The 17,254-nt window shown below is 36.3% G+C and overlaps 1 protein-coding gene across 1 annotated transcript in view; it reads left to right on the top strand.

The window, feature by feature from the left end:
* The window catches only part of itga5 (integrin, alpha 5 (fibronectin receptor, alpha polypeptide)), a 58,029-nt gene that overhangs the window by 21,809 nt on the left and 18,966 nt on the right, over positions 1-17,254 (top strand). Inside the window, exons 3-19 of the mRNA XM_067371187.1 lie at positions 2,980-3,080; positions 4,542-4,698; positions 4,790-4,851; positions 4,943-4,988; positions 5,694-5,822; positions 5,915-5,959; positions 6,326-6,369; positions 7,106-7,159; positions 8,061-8,113; positions 8,198-8,406; positions 9,481-9,681; positions 9,771-9,816; positions 10,238-10,351; positions 12,050-12,105; positions 12,755-12,912; positions 13,466-13,603; positions 16,576-16,643. Of these exons, the coding sequence (XP_067227288.1) occupies positions 2,980-3,080; positions 4,542-4,698; positions 4,790-4,851; positions 4,943-4,988; positions 5,694-5,822; positions 5,915-5,959; positions 6,326-6,369; positions 7,106-7,159; positions 8,061-8,113; positions 8,198-8,406; positions 9,481-9,681; positions 9,771-9,816; positions 10,238-10,351; positions 12,050-12,105; positions 12,755-12,912; positions 13,466-13,603; positions 16,576-16,643 (1,681 nt within the window). The remainder of the gene's footprint in view (positions 1-2,979; positions 3,081-4,541; positions 4,699-4,789; positions 4,852-4,942; positions 4,989-5,693; positions 5,823-5,914; positions 5,960-6,325; positions 6,370-7,105; positions 7,160-8,060; positions 8,114-8,197; positions 8,407-9,480; positions 9,682-9,770; positions 9,817-10,237; positions 10,352-12,049; positions 12,106-12,754; positions 12,913-13,465; positions 13,604-16,575; positions 16,644-17,254) is intronic.

Below are 17,254 nucleotides of genomic sequence, written 5' to 3'. Positions count from 1 at the left end.
CCAATTGTTAGTTGGTTTTAGTTTGGTCTTTTTAGTGGGTGGGATATATTAGGCAGCAAGTGAACATTTTGTCCTCAAAGTTGATGTGTTAGAAGCTTGAAAAACTTCTAAGTGTAAGGATTTGAGGGAGTTTGACAAGGACCAAATTGTGATGGCTAGACGACTGGGTCAGAGCATCTCCAGAATTGCAGCTCTTGTAGGGTGTTCCCCGTCTGCAGTGGTCAGTATCTATCAAAAGTGGTCCAAGGAAGGAACAGTGGTGAACCGACGACAGTGTCATGGGCGGCCAAGACTCATTGATGCACGTGGGGAGCGAAGGCTGGTCCGTGTGGTCTGATCCAACAGACGAGCTACTGTAGCTCATATTGCTCAAGAAGTTAATGCTGGTTCTGATAGAAAGGTGTCAGAATACACAGTGCATCACAGTTTGTTGCGTATGGGACTGCATAGCCGCAGACCAGTCAGGGTGCCCATGCTGACCCCTGTCTACCACTGAAAGTGGCAACAGTGAGCGTGTGAGCATCAGAACTGGACCACAGAGCGATTGAAATTGGTGGCCTGGTCTGATGAATCACGATTTCAATGCACAGATTCAATCTCCAATTGCTGTAACTCAACGGTATCTTGCATCAGAGTCTTAAATAATCAAAAGAGAAATCTCATCCAGTTTTGTACACCTCACCCATGATGTGGAAAGTGAGATAATTGTTAGTTTTAACGTTCCACCTCCATCGACGTTGACTGATTCTTGTCCCACAAACTGTCCTCCCCAACTCTGCACCAGTTTTACATTAACCGGCGTCTTCCATATACCGTGTCTTGGAGCTCAGTACACACACTTGAGCTTTCAGTTGTAAGGAATCTCACAGGGGCAGGGCTCCTGGTTTTCCTGCGTGATTCTTTAGGCCTCTTTACTTTGGCAGTGAGAAAGGGAAAGACAGGGAGGAAAAGAAAGAGAAAACCATCACCCTGGAGGTGACCATAAGGCATATATCCTCTAATGTTATTAGAGGGCTCTAATCCCCACTGCTTTCCTACTGGGGTACCAAACATCCTTGAGAGAAGGAAACAAAAGACGTCTGGGGAAAAGGAGGTGTGTGTGTGTGTTTCTGGGTTAAGGGGTGGTTTGGAAAGGAAAGTCTACAGAGATGACAAGTCGAGGGAGATAAAGAAACCATACAAGATAGTAAAAGAATGAGTGGGAGATTGTGACTTAAACAGAGCAAATAATGAAGTGGAATTCTTAGAAAGGGATGACCGACTTTGAGAAAAGGAAGAGGAAGGTGAGGGGTGCTGTGAACTGAAAGACGGAGAAAGTGAGTGTGTGTGTATCTGTAGGAGTGTATCTGACAGATAGCTTGAGCTCCTGTTTTGCTTGGATGGGGATTCCTGGCACCGTTTTCCCATTAAAAATGAGACAAAGTCTTTTTAGACAGTAAAATAGGGTCTTACCAATTGGATGAATCACACAAAGTAATGTTTGGGTTATATTTCACCCTGGAATTGAAAATTATGTTTTGCATAAAGATTGTATTAGGCCTATTGTAGGACTATTAATTGTTTTATTTTTATATTGTGATATTTTTTAATGACAAATTGTCAATTATAGACCATTTTCATTACTGTGAGATATATATATATATATATATATATATATATATATATATATATATATATATATATATATATATATATATATATATATATATATATATATATATATATATATATATATATATATATATATATATATATATATATATATATATATATATATAATATATATATATATATACGTATATTTATATAATCATTTATTTAAATGTGTGTGTGTCTGTGTCTTTTTCTTTTTTTCTTTCTTTTTTGTTTCTGAATACTACCACAGGTGTTGTATTTAAAAATAGATTTAAATAGTTGTATTTAAAATTTGGTAATTTTAAATAATTTACAATTTAATTGATTTGCTTTTGCATTACTGACAGCTTGGCTGTGGGTTGATTAATGATGCCTAATAATGAAAATAATATTTTGGCAAATATAATTATAGATTTGGTTTTCTTTATGCAAAATGTAATTTCCTATTCTTCTTTTGATTTGGGGCTGCATTATGATCCAGACATTTCTTGACAGTTTTCGTAATATTAACCCACATAACTTGAGCTCCTGTTTTGTTTGGATGAAGGTTCCTGGCACAGTTTCTTCCCTCCGAATGAGACCAGGCCCTCTTCAGAGCCAGCTGAGAATTGTGTTACCGCCAGTTGTACCTTTCACTCATTTCTCCTCTTCCTCAATCTCTCGTTCCCCCTTCCCCTCCATCACACCACATAACCCTGTTGCATCATGCTTGTAATTATGGTGCAACTGGAGAAATGTCTGTGGCAAAGTTCAGTTTGGCAGTCAGGGATGGAATGGAGTGTTTTGAAGGCTTTTGGTAGACTCAGTTTGAATGTTCTGGCCTAGTGACTCTGGCAGTTGAACCTGAGCTCTGATGGTCTCGGTCTAGTGGTCTTATTGTCGAATCCCCACCCCTCTCATTGGTCAGGACATGTCACCTTTGTTTTGATTTCAGCCCATATGTGACCATCTGTCTTTCCCCTTCTTGTGCCAGCACTTCATGATATGACCTTTAACCTCAGTGGATACCTGAGCCTGTGTTGTGCAGTCTGTTCTTTTTTTCACCTTGGACTTTTCTTTTTATTAGGAATCTTAATGTGCTTAAAATCAACATGGAACTGCATTCACAACACATTTTACTTAAGTAATGTGATATCCTGTGGGAAATAATGTTGGGCAGGAGTTGATTTTATCCACTGGGATGCGATTCTCTTGTGAAACGCGTTTGATATTTATAGGTTTTTTTTTTCCCTTAACATTTGTTTAATTATTTAGCCTATCATTCTGGTGTTCATAAGTGGTATTATCATCATCATGTTAATTTTTATTTATGTATGTTTTTATTTTATTTTTTTCTGGCTGTAGGAGATCTAAACGTGACCGTAAATGAAACGGTGCATCAAGGAGAGTTTAAATCCCATCAGTGGTTTGGAGCAACAGTACGAGTGCATAAAGATAGTGTACTGGTAAGATCTTACTCATATTTTTGTCTATGTGGGAAAATAGTCAGTAAAAATAAACAGTTATTTCTTCTAGAACATATTATTGAACGAACATACTTTGCCTTCATTCGCAAAAGTTCTAAAGCAGTGGTTCCCAAACTGGGGTACGTGAGGTGACAGTGTGGGTATGGGAACATAGTGGTGAGTTTTGCCATTCATTTAATTCTACCCCACCTTAAAGGGTTAGTTCACCCAAAAATGAAATTACTGTCATTAATTACTCACCCTCATGTCGTTCCAAACTCGCCAGACCCTCATTCATCTTCAGAACACAAATTAAGATATTTTTGATGAAATTAAGTTTTGAAGAATTTTCATAGAAAGCAATGTAATTACCACTTTCAAGGTCCAGAAAGGTAGCAAAGACATAGTTAAAATAGTCAATGTGACTACAACAATTTCTTCTCTACCTTGTGAGTCTCCTATGCAGTTGACACAGTGCAGCGCTTCCGTGCTTGCGTCCGAACGCCGGCTCAGTATCGGCCGATGCCTGTTCACATGAGCACTATGATGTTCATGCAGGAGTCGGCCAATAATGAGTCATTCTGACGTAGAACCCGGAAGTTCTGCAATGTGTCTTCAGTGTATTGAGTGTAGGATAATGACAGAAATTGTTGAATAAATTCATTATTTTTGTTTTGTTTTTGCACACAAAAAGTATTCTCAGCGCTACATAACATTAAGGTTGAACCACTGTGGTCTTGTTGACTATTTTAATGATGTCTTCACTACCTTTCTAGACCTTAAATGCGGTAATTATTTTGTTTTCTATGGGGGATAAAAAAACCCTCTCAGATTTCATCAAAAATATCTTAATTTGTCATCTTAATTTGTGTTCTGAAGATGAACGAAGGTGTGGAACGACATGAGGCTGAGTAATTAATGACAGAAATGTCAATTTTGGGTGAACTAGCCTTTTAATAGGGTTAGAAAAACTTCGCCTTTTTAAAAAGGGAAAAATGCAAAATCAATTTAAGGGGGCAAATATTGTTCCTTAATGGAAAAGGTGTGACTGAAGTCTAAGTGGAAGAGAGGGGTATGCAGAAGGATGTTAAATGCTGCAGGAGGTACGCCACTCTAAAAAGTTTGGGAACCAGTGTTCTAGAGGAAATAACAGTTGGTGACTCTAAAAATGTTCTTAAATTGTCTGTGTAAGTTTCAAATTATAAACAGATCAGTTCCAGCTCTATTCATTCCTTATAATTCCTTTTGTTTTCCTTCTGAATTCAAACTTTCTGACTCTTTGGCTTGTGGATATAATGTTGGATTTCTGTCTGTAACATCAAAAGCCCAGGTGCTGTTCTTCATGGATTATCAAACTGTGACCTGGATTCATGGTCATGGTTGCTTCTACTGTTGACATGCATTGTGGGTTTTCTGTCGATAGAGTTGACCTTTTAACTTCCGGCATTATCCATTCCATAGGCTTGTGCCCCCCTCTACTCATGGAGAACCGTGGAAGAGCCTAATCCTCCTGCTCATGTTCATGCTCATGCTGAATATAATGCTGAAACTACTGGCTCATGTTTTCTGTCCGTCAAAAACTTCACTAAGTTTGTGGAATACGCTCCATGTCGCACAGGTGGGCTTGCAGTCAGTGATCGTTTGTTATGGCACTGTCCCAATATAAGTTGTTTTATAGTGATAGTAACATAACATGCTGTCCCTTGCAGAATTCCATGGAGGAAAAGGACAAGGCTACTGTCAAGGTGGATTCAGTGCTGATTTTACTCAGGTGAGAAATTGGTAGAACTGAATAGAACGTGTAATGCATATTTACTGCTTTCTTCTTCTGGTCTCACCTAGATACTGTTGTTATGTTACAGGAAGGAAAGTTGGTGCTTGGAGGACCTGGGAGTTACTTCTGGCAAGGTTTGGCTTTCAAAATATAAACTAGTTTGAGAATAGTGTCTTTTAAAAGCTCATCAGTATGTGGCATTTATATTAAGTATGGTATGTAAACTTCAATTGAAAAGTTTGAGTTCAGTCAGTCAGTTTTTTTTTTTTTTTAAGATAAATTAATATGTAAAAAAAAATTATATTTCAAATAAATGTTTTTTTTTTTTAAACATTCTATCAAAAATGTATACCAATTTCTACAAAAACATTAAGCAGCACAACTGTTTTCAACACTGATCATAATAAGCAATGTTTCTTGAGCAGCAAATCAGCATATTATAATGATTTCTGAAGGATCATGTGACACTGAAGACTGGAGTAATGATGCTGGAAAATTCAGCTTTGCATCACAGGAATAAATTGCATTTTAAAATATATTAAAAACAGTTCTTTTAAATTGTAATAATATTTTTTTTGATCAAATAAATGCAGCCTTGGTGAGCATAAGAGACTTCTTTCAAAACAATCTTACCTACCCCAAACTTTTGAAGGGTAGTGCATGTACCTTTCATAAACATGGATGTTTCATAATTTGACTAGATTTCCATCAGTTTTAGAAGAAAATCTCATTTTCTGTCCTCAAAATGTGGATATTTACATTTATTATTTGCATTGACTGTGACCTTTTAGCTCAATGCAAATGCAATTAAAAGATCAATTTCTCCTTACCATCTTCAGGCCAATTGATCACTGCGGTTAAAGAAGAAATCGTCAAGGCCTATTACCCGGGATACTTCTTGACATCAGTGTATGGCCAGATTCAGACCAAACAAATTAAAGAGATCACATTTGATGACAATTACATGGGTACGTCTTTCCATTCCCCTCTTATTAGCTGTCGAGCATGTCACAGCATGTTTTCTGTTCCTCACCACCCATATTTTTCATTTATTTAACAGGTTACTCAGTGGCTGTGGGTGAGTTCAGTGGTGATGATGATGAAGGTGAGTGTTGTTTCTCATTTAGGTTACAGTTTCACTACATTATTTTAATTTACTCATTAAAATGGAAATAGAATGACGGTGACAGTGTTTTACCACAGATAATGATTTAATATCATCATCTGCTGTTTGAATAACTACATACAGAAGCATTAAATCGGAGCACTGTTTGTAGAACCTTTCAAAGGAAGTGTTATGATTATACCTTCTTTATGAATCCATTTCACTTAAACAAACTTTAAAACAGAGCTCTTGGAGTGCCTCGGAGTGGCTCTGATCACCAGAGTTCCTGAGGAACCAACACATTTCCATGTTTCCACTACTAAATCTTTCTCTTTTTCCTCTCTTTTTTGGCTTGCCTGCTCTCAGACTTTGTGACTGGAGTTCCCAGGGGAGTCAGACTGCATGGACAGGTGAGAGGAAGCAGTCACACGATCAACTGTGACATTTAGCCACAGAACTTTTCACTCAAATTGTGGGTTACAGCAGCTTTTCAGTGTGATACATGTGACAAAATCCATTACACATCCCCTAAAGTTTGACTTAGTTTGACAACTATGCAACTACCACTTTGACGCATTAAAAAGTTCATAAAGAGATCGTAAAACTAATCCATGTGAATTGAGCAGTTTAGTCAAACTTTTCTGAAGAGACTTGATCGCTTTATATGATGAACAGATTGAATTTATTTATTTTATTCACATATAAACATTCATCAACTCACACATCAGTTGTGGTAAACTGAAGCTCAAGCATGTTTGCTTGACGCACGACAGCCAATAAGGTTCATTCTCATGTTACGCAGTAACTTCCGCTTGAGGTTTGTTCTTGCATGTCAGAAAGGTTCGGTTTAGCTTTTATTTATGTTCGCTGATCAATGTTTATATGTGAATAAAAGCCTAAATTCAATCTGTTCATATAAAGCGATCGAGTCAAGAAAATTTGGATTATGAATTAGTTTTACGATCTCTTCATGAACTTTTTGCGTAGCAAAAAAATCACTTGGATTTCATCAAAAAGATCTTAATTTGTGTCTTATGGCTTTGGAACGACATGAGGGTGAGTAAATGATGACAGAATTTCCATTTTTGGGTGAACTAACCCTTTAATGGAACAAAAATTAAAGTGTGTTGCCTTTTTTTTAATCAGGTTTCCATTCTCAATGGCACTCTGGACACGCTGAAGACCTTCACTGGTGAGCAGGTAAGTTTAATGACATTTATTTTAATGCCAGTATAACATTAAAACAACTGCAACATTCAGATTATAGTATTCAACTTTTGGTACATACCATGTTCCACACTGTCTGAGGTGAAATGTGCATTGGTTTTCACCTTGTTGATGATTAAACAAACAAAATGATCAGAGAGAATATCGCAGATTTGGTTGTGGATTCTTGTGGCCAGTAAGAAACCACCTAGCAACTGCATAGGGATGCATAGTAACAACACAGAGCATCTTTTAGCATCAGATCAACAAGTTTTGTATGGGCGTTCACCACTCATATTTTCAAATCTAGTTTCTAATTCGTTCTATTGGCTTTTGTGGTGTAATAATTTTGCTAAGACAGCAGCTATTTTAGGACGTGACATTTAAACAGAGTTATGTCATTATTACTGCTTTGCAAAGCTTCATCCAACCATGATATTCTTCAAACTGTTGCACACTGATGATATAAGCAAAAATAATTTCCTTTACAAGTCTCTTTAAACTGAGCTGGAGTGCTCTGTGGTAAGCAGTAAAGAACGGATTATGTGAGGCGAGAGCTTACGGGCAATTTTCCTAAACTAGCGCCACAGTTTTGCAAATGGAAATTGTTGGAGGCCTTTAACTGCTCTGATTGCCTCAGCTGAGTAAATACAATCAAAAAGCATTTGTGTGTGCCCACCTCGGGGGGGCTAGAGAAAAGAGCCACATCTGAATCATCAAAGAGCTTTTTTCTTGTACTCACACCATAACAAACTGGAGTAAATGTCAATGTATGCCTTTTAGGCGTGTTCATGTGACATTCATAAGATCCTGCATGTTGTTTGCATGTACAGTGTAAAAAATTCAAATGAAAGTTTTTAGATATTAATTCACCAGATGTTCCCAAATGTTTCAGATGGGTTCCTACTATGGCTACGCAGTGGCTGTTACTGACATAAACAATGATGGGTAGGTAACCATAACCAGCTTTAGACAAGAATGTGCCACGAGAATGTTTTCAGTGTTTAAGTTTGTGATTCGTTTCACCTTCAGAATGACAGACCTGCTAGTCGGTGCTCCCATGTTCATGGTTCGTGATTCTGATGGGAGGTTAGAAGAGTTGGGGCGGGTCTACGTATACTTGCAGAATGGACCTCTGGATCTCACACCTCAGCTACCTCACCTCACCGGCACACACACTTTCGGCCGGTTTGGCAGCTCCATTACCCCTCTCGGAGACCTCAACCAAGATGGTTACAATGGTGAGAGATTTGTATAGATTTTTGCATACGTTTATCTGTCTGTCTTCAAATAACTTTATCGGTTATCGGCCGATATTGGAGTTTCTTATGCGGTTTTGGTTGTTATTAGATCTATATCGGACAATATTTAATTGTGCATGCTCATTTCCTTAATGTTTACATTAAAATTACTTTTGTAGTCATCTAACACTCACTTAAAGTGAATTTTTTAAATGTAATTTATTTAATAAAAAAAATATTTATTTAAATTATTTATTTGAATTTAAGCGTTTAAAATTGTAATATTTGTCAGATATTGGTTCATTTAAAATATTTTGTTTTTTACTTTTTTAGACAATTTGATAGAATTTTAATATCTGTCATTTATCTGTTAATTTAAAGTTATTAATTTGTGTTTTATTTTTAATTTATTTAGACAAAATTATATAGAATTTTAATATCTGTAATTTATCGGTAAATTTAAAATTATTACTTTTAGTTTTTACTGTTTTTATTTTTTTAAATTTATTTAGGGAAAATATGTAATTTTAATATATGTCATTTATCAGTTATTTTAAAATGATTACTTTTAGTTTTTAGTGTTTTATTTTTTTAAATTTATTTAGGGAAAATATGTAATTTTAATATCTGTCATTTATAAGATAATTTACAATTATTAATTTGTGTTTTATTTTTATTTTATTTAGGGAAAATATGGAATTTTAATACCTGTCATTTATAAATTAATTTACAATTATTAATTTGTGTGTTTTATTTTTAATTTATTTAGACAAAATTATATAGAATTTTAATCTGTAATTTATCTGTTAATTTAAAATGATTACTTTTAGTTTTTAGTGTTTTATTTATTATTTATTTAGGGAAAATAAATTGGAATTTTAATGTCATTTATCAGTTCATTTAAAATGATTATTTTTTGTTTTATTTTTAATTAATTAAGAAAACATTATATAGAATTTTAATATGTAATTTATCGTTTTATCACCCATAACATGAAAGTAATTTTCACATTTTTGGTATTGGCCAGAATTGTAATGTCAGTGCACTCCTAATTCTTCAATCTCCTCTCAACAGATGTGGCCATCAGCTGTCCGTTTGGTGGGGAAAACAAACAAGGATTGGTTCTCATCTATAACGGACATGCTGGAGGACTCAGGGAAAAGCCTTCTCAGGTGATCGTTGGCCAATGGGCTTCTGCTTTACCGTCATCACTACCTGCCAGTTTTGGTTACGCCCTTCGTGGAGGCAAAGACTTGGATAACAATGGCTACCCAGGTGAGAAAACTTAGTCTGTTGATCTACCATAAACCCCCACCTTTACTGCTGAATTCTAGTTTAAGACCATACTTTTTTTGTTGTTGCAGATCTCATTGTTGGTGCATTTGGTGCGGACACAGCCGTTCTTTACCGGTCAGTCAAAGACATTTTATGCATCTAAAATCTATGACAGTTTCCACAAAATTAAGTAGCAACTGTGTCAACATTGATAATGGTGAGAAATGTTTCTTGAGCACCAAATCAGCATATTAGAATGATTTCTGAAGGATCATGTGACACTGAATGATGCTGAAAATTCAGCTTTGCCATCACAGAAAAAAAAAATCAGTTATTTTAAATTCTAATATTATTTCACAATATTACAGTTTTTAATGTATTTTTGATCAAATAAATGCTACCTTGGTGAGCATAAGAGACTTATTTAAAAAAAAAAAAAATTAAAAAATGTTACTGACCCTGAACTTTTGAAGGGTAGTGTAGCTATGCAAAGCTATTTAAATTTGAATCATAAAACTGTTTAAAATGCTAAATACTGATGTTATGTCATTTCCAGGTCTCGTCCCATTGTGAACACCAGTGCCACCTTAACTGTCTCTCCAACTATGATTAATCCTGAGGAGAAAGTCTGCTCCATAAGCCGTGGGAACGAGACCCAGCATGTGTCCTGGTATGTCTGCCATCTTGTTTTAGCCAGAACTTGTTGCATTCATGGTTCAATGCAGTAAATAGACTTTATTAGGCCTGACAATTTGAAGTTTATCCAAATCCTGAGCATTCAACAAGCAATAATATGGGACAAGATCATGATATTTCACATTTAACATCATTTAAGCGGCATTGAAGTTCACTTATGTAGGAATTTTAAAAATCTAATTTAGTAAATTAAGGTTACTTAATTATATCCACAGTAAGGCTTTGTGTATCAGGCCGCGCATATGGAAAGGTGTAGTTATGCTGTCAGCAGATGCTTTTCCAAATGGTTTGGACACGCTGTGCTGGTTGAGAACATGCCAGGAAGGTGGCGAAAAGCATGAAATGGCCCTTTCCCTCCTCCATGACGTGCGTTTTTGAAATATGCATCCTATCTGTGGAGGGAAAGGAAACTCCACGGGGCTGGTCTCCATCTGACGTGAAACATCTGTGTCTCCGCCTGTTCTGTTTTATACAGGGAAAGTTTGTATACGTATGTCTTGATTACAAGTCGTTGCCTAGACACACAGGCTTTTGGGAGAATTTAGAGAGCGAGAGCAGTGGCTTTGAATGAGATATTGTTTAGTGGTGGAACACAGCTGGGAAACATCAGGACGCACTGAGCTACACACACACACACACACACATACACAGATGTATGCTGAGGCTTAGAAACACAGATGGGAACAGAGTACGTTTATTGCACAGGTCAGAAGTAGCCTGGATTGTGATTTTTCATTTTTTTTCTTCACTCTTTCACTCTTACCCTTCTGTATCTTCTTTCTTTTGTGTTCTCTGTTTTGTGTATCTTTTTTCGTCCTTTTCTTTTACTTTTTTTTTACTTGTCTTTTGAACTTTTTCAGACCTTTTTTAAACGTAGAAACGTAGAAACTTTTTCAATCCTTTTCTAAAATGTTTTAATTATTTCATTCAAACTTTTTTTCAAAAATCATTTTTCTTTCTTGATTTTGGTTGGACCCTCATTTATTACTCTTAAATAGATAGATAACTAAATTTCTAATAACTTAATTAGACGGTCATATATTGTTTAAAAATTTGGGGTGAGTTTTTTTTTAATTAATACTTTTATTTATCAAGGATGCATTAAATTAATCAATAATAAAACTAAAGAGATTTATAGTGTTACAAAAGTTTTTTATTTCAAATACTTTTATCCATCAAAGAATCCTGACAAAAATGTATCACGGTTTCCACAAAAATAGTTTTCATCTGATAATAAGAAGTATTTCTATTAGAATGATTTCTGAAGGATCATGTGACTCTGAAGGATGGAGTAATGATGCTGAAAATTCAGCTTTGCCATCACAAATTAAAATAGAAAAGTTATTTTAATATTTAAATTTTAATAATATTTCACAATATTACAATTTTATTGTATTTTTGATCAATAAAATGCAAACTTATTGAGCATAAGTGACTTTTTTTTCCTTCTTTTTTTTTCCAAAAACATGACACATTCGTACTGACCCCAAACTTTTGAACGGTATTGTACATTATATCAGTTTCCTTCCTTCCTTCAAGCTGTCAAGCCATAAAACCTTAGGAAACAATAATAGCAAATATTTCATAGCCAAAGAGATCCAATGTGTTTCTAATACCTCATTGTAATAAATCCACTTCATCTCTCATCATTTGTCTGCTGTGTTTCTTACAGTGTCAACCTGAGCTTTTGCCTCTCAGCCAATGGGAAGCACCTACCAGATCATCTCGGTAAGCCACATCTGTTCACGTTTACCCACCTATAGGATCCCCTTTGTGAAGTTATCTGAATTATCATTCCTTTTTAGATAAGAAACCACCCACAACACCCAAGCATTTTGGTGCACAGTTATTCTAGGTCTAATTTTTGCTTAATTTCCTGACAACTTTTTGCACCTAACAGAGCTTTCCTTGCCATTTCTATTTCCCATCCCATCCATAAGCCTTTCTTTGTCCACACACAATGTATTTATTCAGTAATTGCTTCCCTCTATTCCCCCCGGGCTAATGATACCACCATATGCCCTGCCATTAGAGGCCTAGACTATGTGCGAAGAATAACGCCTACTACACACGCTCAGATAACTGAGCACAGGTGCCATAACATCTGAATGGCATGCAAATTCCTTCATGCCCTCATGCCTGTCGATCAAAAGCATTATGGCTTTTCTTATAGTCATTCTCTTCAGGTTTTGGATGATGATAAAACCTAAATATTTGGGAGAAGTTTCCACTCTTGCCAAAGCAAAACGGTCTGATCTAACCAATAGGCTTTGAGATTTAGTGCTGTGTCAGCATGGCGCCAGCCTGCACCTGTGTGCGGAGCCAACGCGAAGGCAAAAGATTTCTAAATATATCTGTTAATGGGTCTGTATTCTAGAGTTTAACATTGAAGTTCAGCTGGACCGTCTGAAGCAGCAGCAGAAGGGGGCCATACGGAGAGCTCTGTTTTTCGACACCCAGCTTCCAGGTCTGCATTGGACAATGAAAGTGCCAAATGGAGGCAAATGGTGCAGAGACACTAAGATCTTCTTACGGGTGAGTTTTAGTAGTTAAAGGGTTAGTTCACCCAAAAATGAAAATTATGTCATTAATTACACACCCTCATGTCGTTCCACACCTGTAAGACCTCTGTCATCTTCAGAACACAAATTAAGATATTTTTGGAACGACATTTTGGGTGATCTATACATAATGCATACTGTTGCTATCCATGATATATATTGTTGCATTTTTGTATTGCTGTGTATTGTGACACCCCTAGGTATTACTATTGCTAATCTATTAGATTTAAGCATGTAATCATGTCCTAATGTGGCATTCAGAAGAAATGTATTGTTTAATATATGTTTTATAAGCAAGGGGATTATTAGGCAATGAGAAATAAGAGTAGGCGGGGTTGACCAATGGAAATTTGCTGTGGAATGCACCGTTTAAGCAAGTTTTCTGTTTCTTAGTACAAGATAAGTGTTAAAAGTGAAGATAAGTGCGGCAACACGCGCCAAAAATGCAACCAGGGATTAAGAGTGTCATTTCGTCCTGCTTTCTGACCTTTCTCACAAACTCCCGCTCTGTTTTCCTCGGAGTGTAGGATGAGAAGGACTTCAGGGATAAGTTGTCACCCATCTTCATTGCGCTCAACTTCAGCCTGAACCCTCAAGCCGCGGCAGACAGACACGGCCTGCAGCCCATCCTCAACTACCAGACGGCGGAGCTCATCGAACAGAAAGTACGTATATTTGCTTGCTGCAGATATCCCACAATGCTTTGCATGAATAAACTGAGATATTGCATGGTGTGTGTGTTCGTCTCCCCCTTCATGAAGAGATTATCAAAACATACATCTGGGATGTTCTCCAAATGCTCTGGAAAACCGTTTGAGAGCTGGAGGAAATGTGTAGTGTGTACAGCAGAGAACTTTTCACTGTTCCACCTGGAGAAGCTCTCTGGGCATTGTGGAAACTCCACTGTAGAGGTGTTTGTGGGTATAAAGGGTTAATCGATTTCAGTTTTTTTCCGGGTGGGCCCTCGTAGGCCATATGCTGTCTGTTTAGGTTTAATGTTTTGGGTGGCAGTTTTCTCTCGGTAGTTATTGAGACTGTGCCGAACACATGGGCCGCGCTGACCATATGCAGAAACATTCTAATCAGAGGTCTTGGAAACGTTGCAGATGGAGCGATCTTCTAAAACTTTGGCTTTTTCAGGCCAAGTGGAAGCTCTTTCATTCATTATAAATGAGCGTATCTATCCATGATAATGAAAAGGAAAAAATTTTGTTTGTTTAAAATATTACAGTATTATTATATCATTTATAATATATATATATATATATATATATATATATATATATATATATATATATAAAACATAAATATTTATTTATATATTTATGTATGAATATAAATAAGTAGATAAGTAAATAAATAACTTACTCTAAAATATTGCAGATTTTTATGTAATTGAATAATTGCATTTATAAAATATTATTTATTTTCCTAATAAAAATAATTGATAACGGCAAACTTCTAAGTATTTACTTTTCAAGTATCAATGCAATAAATTAATTGATCTACACAAAAAGCTTATATGTGGTCTTGATTTGCATAGGACTATAGATGTGAGGATTCATATAATCGTCTTGCCTATAGATCGAGATGTTTTGGACCTCCTTCGATAAATGTTGTGAGTGATCCTGCCTGGCGCCCTCCAGTTTGCTGACCCAATCATGCTGTTTGCAGACCTTGACACTTCCGTAAACATTTGATGGTTGTTTTGGCTGAGGGTCAGCTTGGACATATGCACATGTGACCCCCTCTTGTACCTCCGCTTGGGCTTCTAATTGTTTGGTTGCTGCAGTGAACCCAAACAACTCTCTCCAGGAGGTTCGGAGCGGCCCGATACAGAGCTGTGGAAAGGGGTGGCCGCCCTCATCGGTTGTAATTAGAGCTCAGCAACTGCTGATTACAGGGAAGCCACTTAGCCCTTTCTAATCTCCCTATTCTATTTTTTTATCCTCATCGTCATGTTGCGTCATCCTCGCACATGTTGGAAATACAGCATCGGGTGGTAGCAATTAGCCGTGGCACGACTTTCCCCCTTTTTTATTCATTCATAAATTGTATATGGATTCTCTCTCATTAATGTGCATGTGCATATATATTTATATATTTTTTTTTTTGTGTGTGTGGTGAGAGTTGGGTGGTGTCGCGTGCAGCTAGCATGCGGTTCAGGGGCGGCAGCCTCTGATGTGGATGTTGGTGGCAGATTGAACAGCCTTATGGGTGCAGCCATAGCTCTATGAGCTCTATACATTTTTCAAGCCCATACACATCTGCTCTTCAGCCCAGAATTCATTCAGCATTGTTTACTATTCTAAAACTTGTTCACCAATGCGACTTGTGATGTTTACCAATGCAAACGGTAATGTATACAGTCATACTTTATCATGTGTACTAGGTGACACTATCCTCTGAGGATTACATGGTTGTGCATTAATACTTGACCCAATTGAACAGACTGTTTATAATGAAGCAGGCTGCTGCGGGCTGTTGTTTACAAATATCCTATGAGTGCTTTGCTTGCATTTTTTTGAAAAAAGCTGCAGTTGTTTTATAGGAAATTATACATAAAGGTTTATTGGATTAAACACCCAGAGATGTTTAATTGCCTTATCGGTTATAGGAATTGTATAATATATTCCTGCCTGAATGACATTGGATTGCAAAGTGGTATTCTGTGTCCGATGAGGAATAACATTTTTTTCTTCATAAATGAATGGCTAAGTTTCTACTTTTACATTTAATATCACATGAAATCGAAATGGACCCTATTTACTGATTATTTTTGTATTTTTAAAAAAATAATAATAAGGATTATGCCAAACTGATAAGGTTTTTCAAGAATTTACACCCACCCCCCACAAATGATCGAAAATATCAATTTTAATTTAGATATTTAAAAAAAAACTGTCATGAATTGCATTTTTAATGGATTTTGGAATAGATTTATAATTACAATAATAAACAAAAAAATTTAAAATAAACAGAAATGAATAATAATTAATAAGAAACTAAAATGAAAGCTTATGTGGTCTGTATTTGCATATGACAATAGATCTGCCAGACAGGGTTGCCAAGTCAGTGGTTTTCCTGCAGAACTGGGCTACTTTTAAACTGCTGCGGGCTGATTTTTTATTTATTTTTTATTTTTTTGTGGGTTAGATTTATTTGACTGAAATGCTTGTATTGAGATACTTTTATCCATTTTACATTCTAACAATGAAACAGCTGTGCTAGATGATGAGTTTTGTGAGGAAATGCACTGATAGGGAGCTTCTTTATTAAAACATACTGTGTTTATGATTACTACTATATAGTGATTTTCAAGTTGAATTGTGTATAACGCATATAGTGACTAAAATATGTATTTTAGGTATGGGAGTGGCATATTTTGAGCTTTGATATTTAGGGTAGGGCCATTGAGCTAGTTTTGTTACGTAGACCTGGAAACCCTGGTCTTCATTTTGGTATGTAATGCCCACTTTTCACCACCCAAACAATTCCTGGAAGAAAAACTCATGTCCTTTTTCTCATATATTATTTTAGAAATAAGTCAGGTTACAAAAGTAAAATGGGTTGCAGATTGACACTGACTAAAATCTCTCAGTAACTCACCTTAACTTTTTTCTGGCTTCTACTCTAGGCCCAGATTTTATTGGACTGCGGAGAGGACAACATCTGCGTCCCTGACCTGAAACTCTCCGTGCACGGGTAAGATGATTAGCAAGGAATGCAAAAAAGAAATAAAGGCCTGGAGCTTAGTTTGCTTGTTGCAAAGTTTGCAGTAACACATATAAATTAGAACCATTTTAGGCACTAGAAATGAGTAATTGCTATTCCAGCTACTGTTTAGATTAGATATTTAGATAGATATGTGATGAGTCACAGCTTTTATAAAGTCTCAGTAATGGAGTTTTCCCAGGTGAGAATAACGACACGTGCACAGATGCACACTGACTTCAGGAAAAAAAACAGGAAGGAGGGCTATATGCAACAGGTGCTGGGATTGGCTGACTTAGCTTTTGGAAAAAAACAAAAAACAAAACCTGGATACATGTAACGGATAAGTTTGGAAAATTTGGGGCTTGGAAATCTCAGTGGCCCCCTTTTCCCTGCAGTAACAACGTCAGTTCTCTGCAGTTGATTTGTTAAATCTGTGGGTATTTTCTCTGACTTTTATACACAGATTTGTTTGCATTTGTTGTTATTCTTCAACCACAAAAATGTGCCTTACAAAAAACATTTGTTGCATTTGTCTTAGGTCACATATTTATTAAACTGTGTAGGCCATTCATTCTCTCCAGAGTGATTATCTTGGCATT

Source organism: Chanodichthys erythropterus, chromosome 20 (assembly GCF_024489055.1).
Source record: "Chanodichthys erythropterus isolate Z2021 chromosome 20, ASM2448905v1, whole genome shotgun sequence".
Taxonomy (NCBI): Eukaryota; Metazoa; Chordata; class Actinopteri; order Cypriniformes; family Xenocyprididae; genus Chanodichthys; species Chanodichthys erythropterus.
This window is presented reverse-complemented; position numbering and strand designations above follow the sequence as displayed.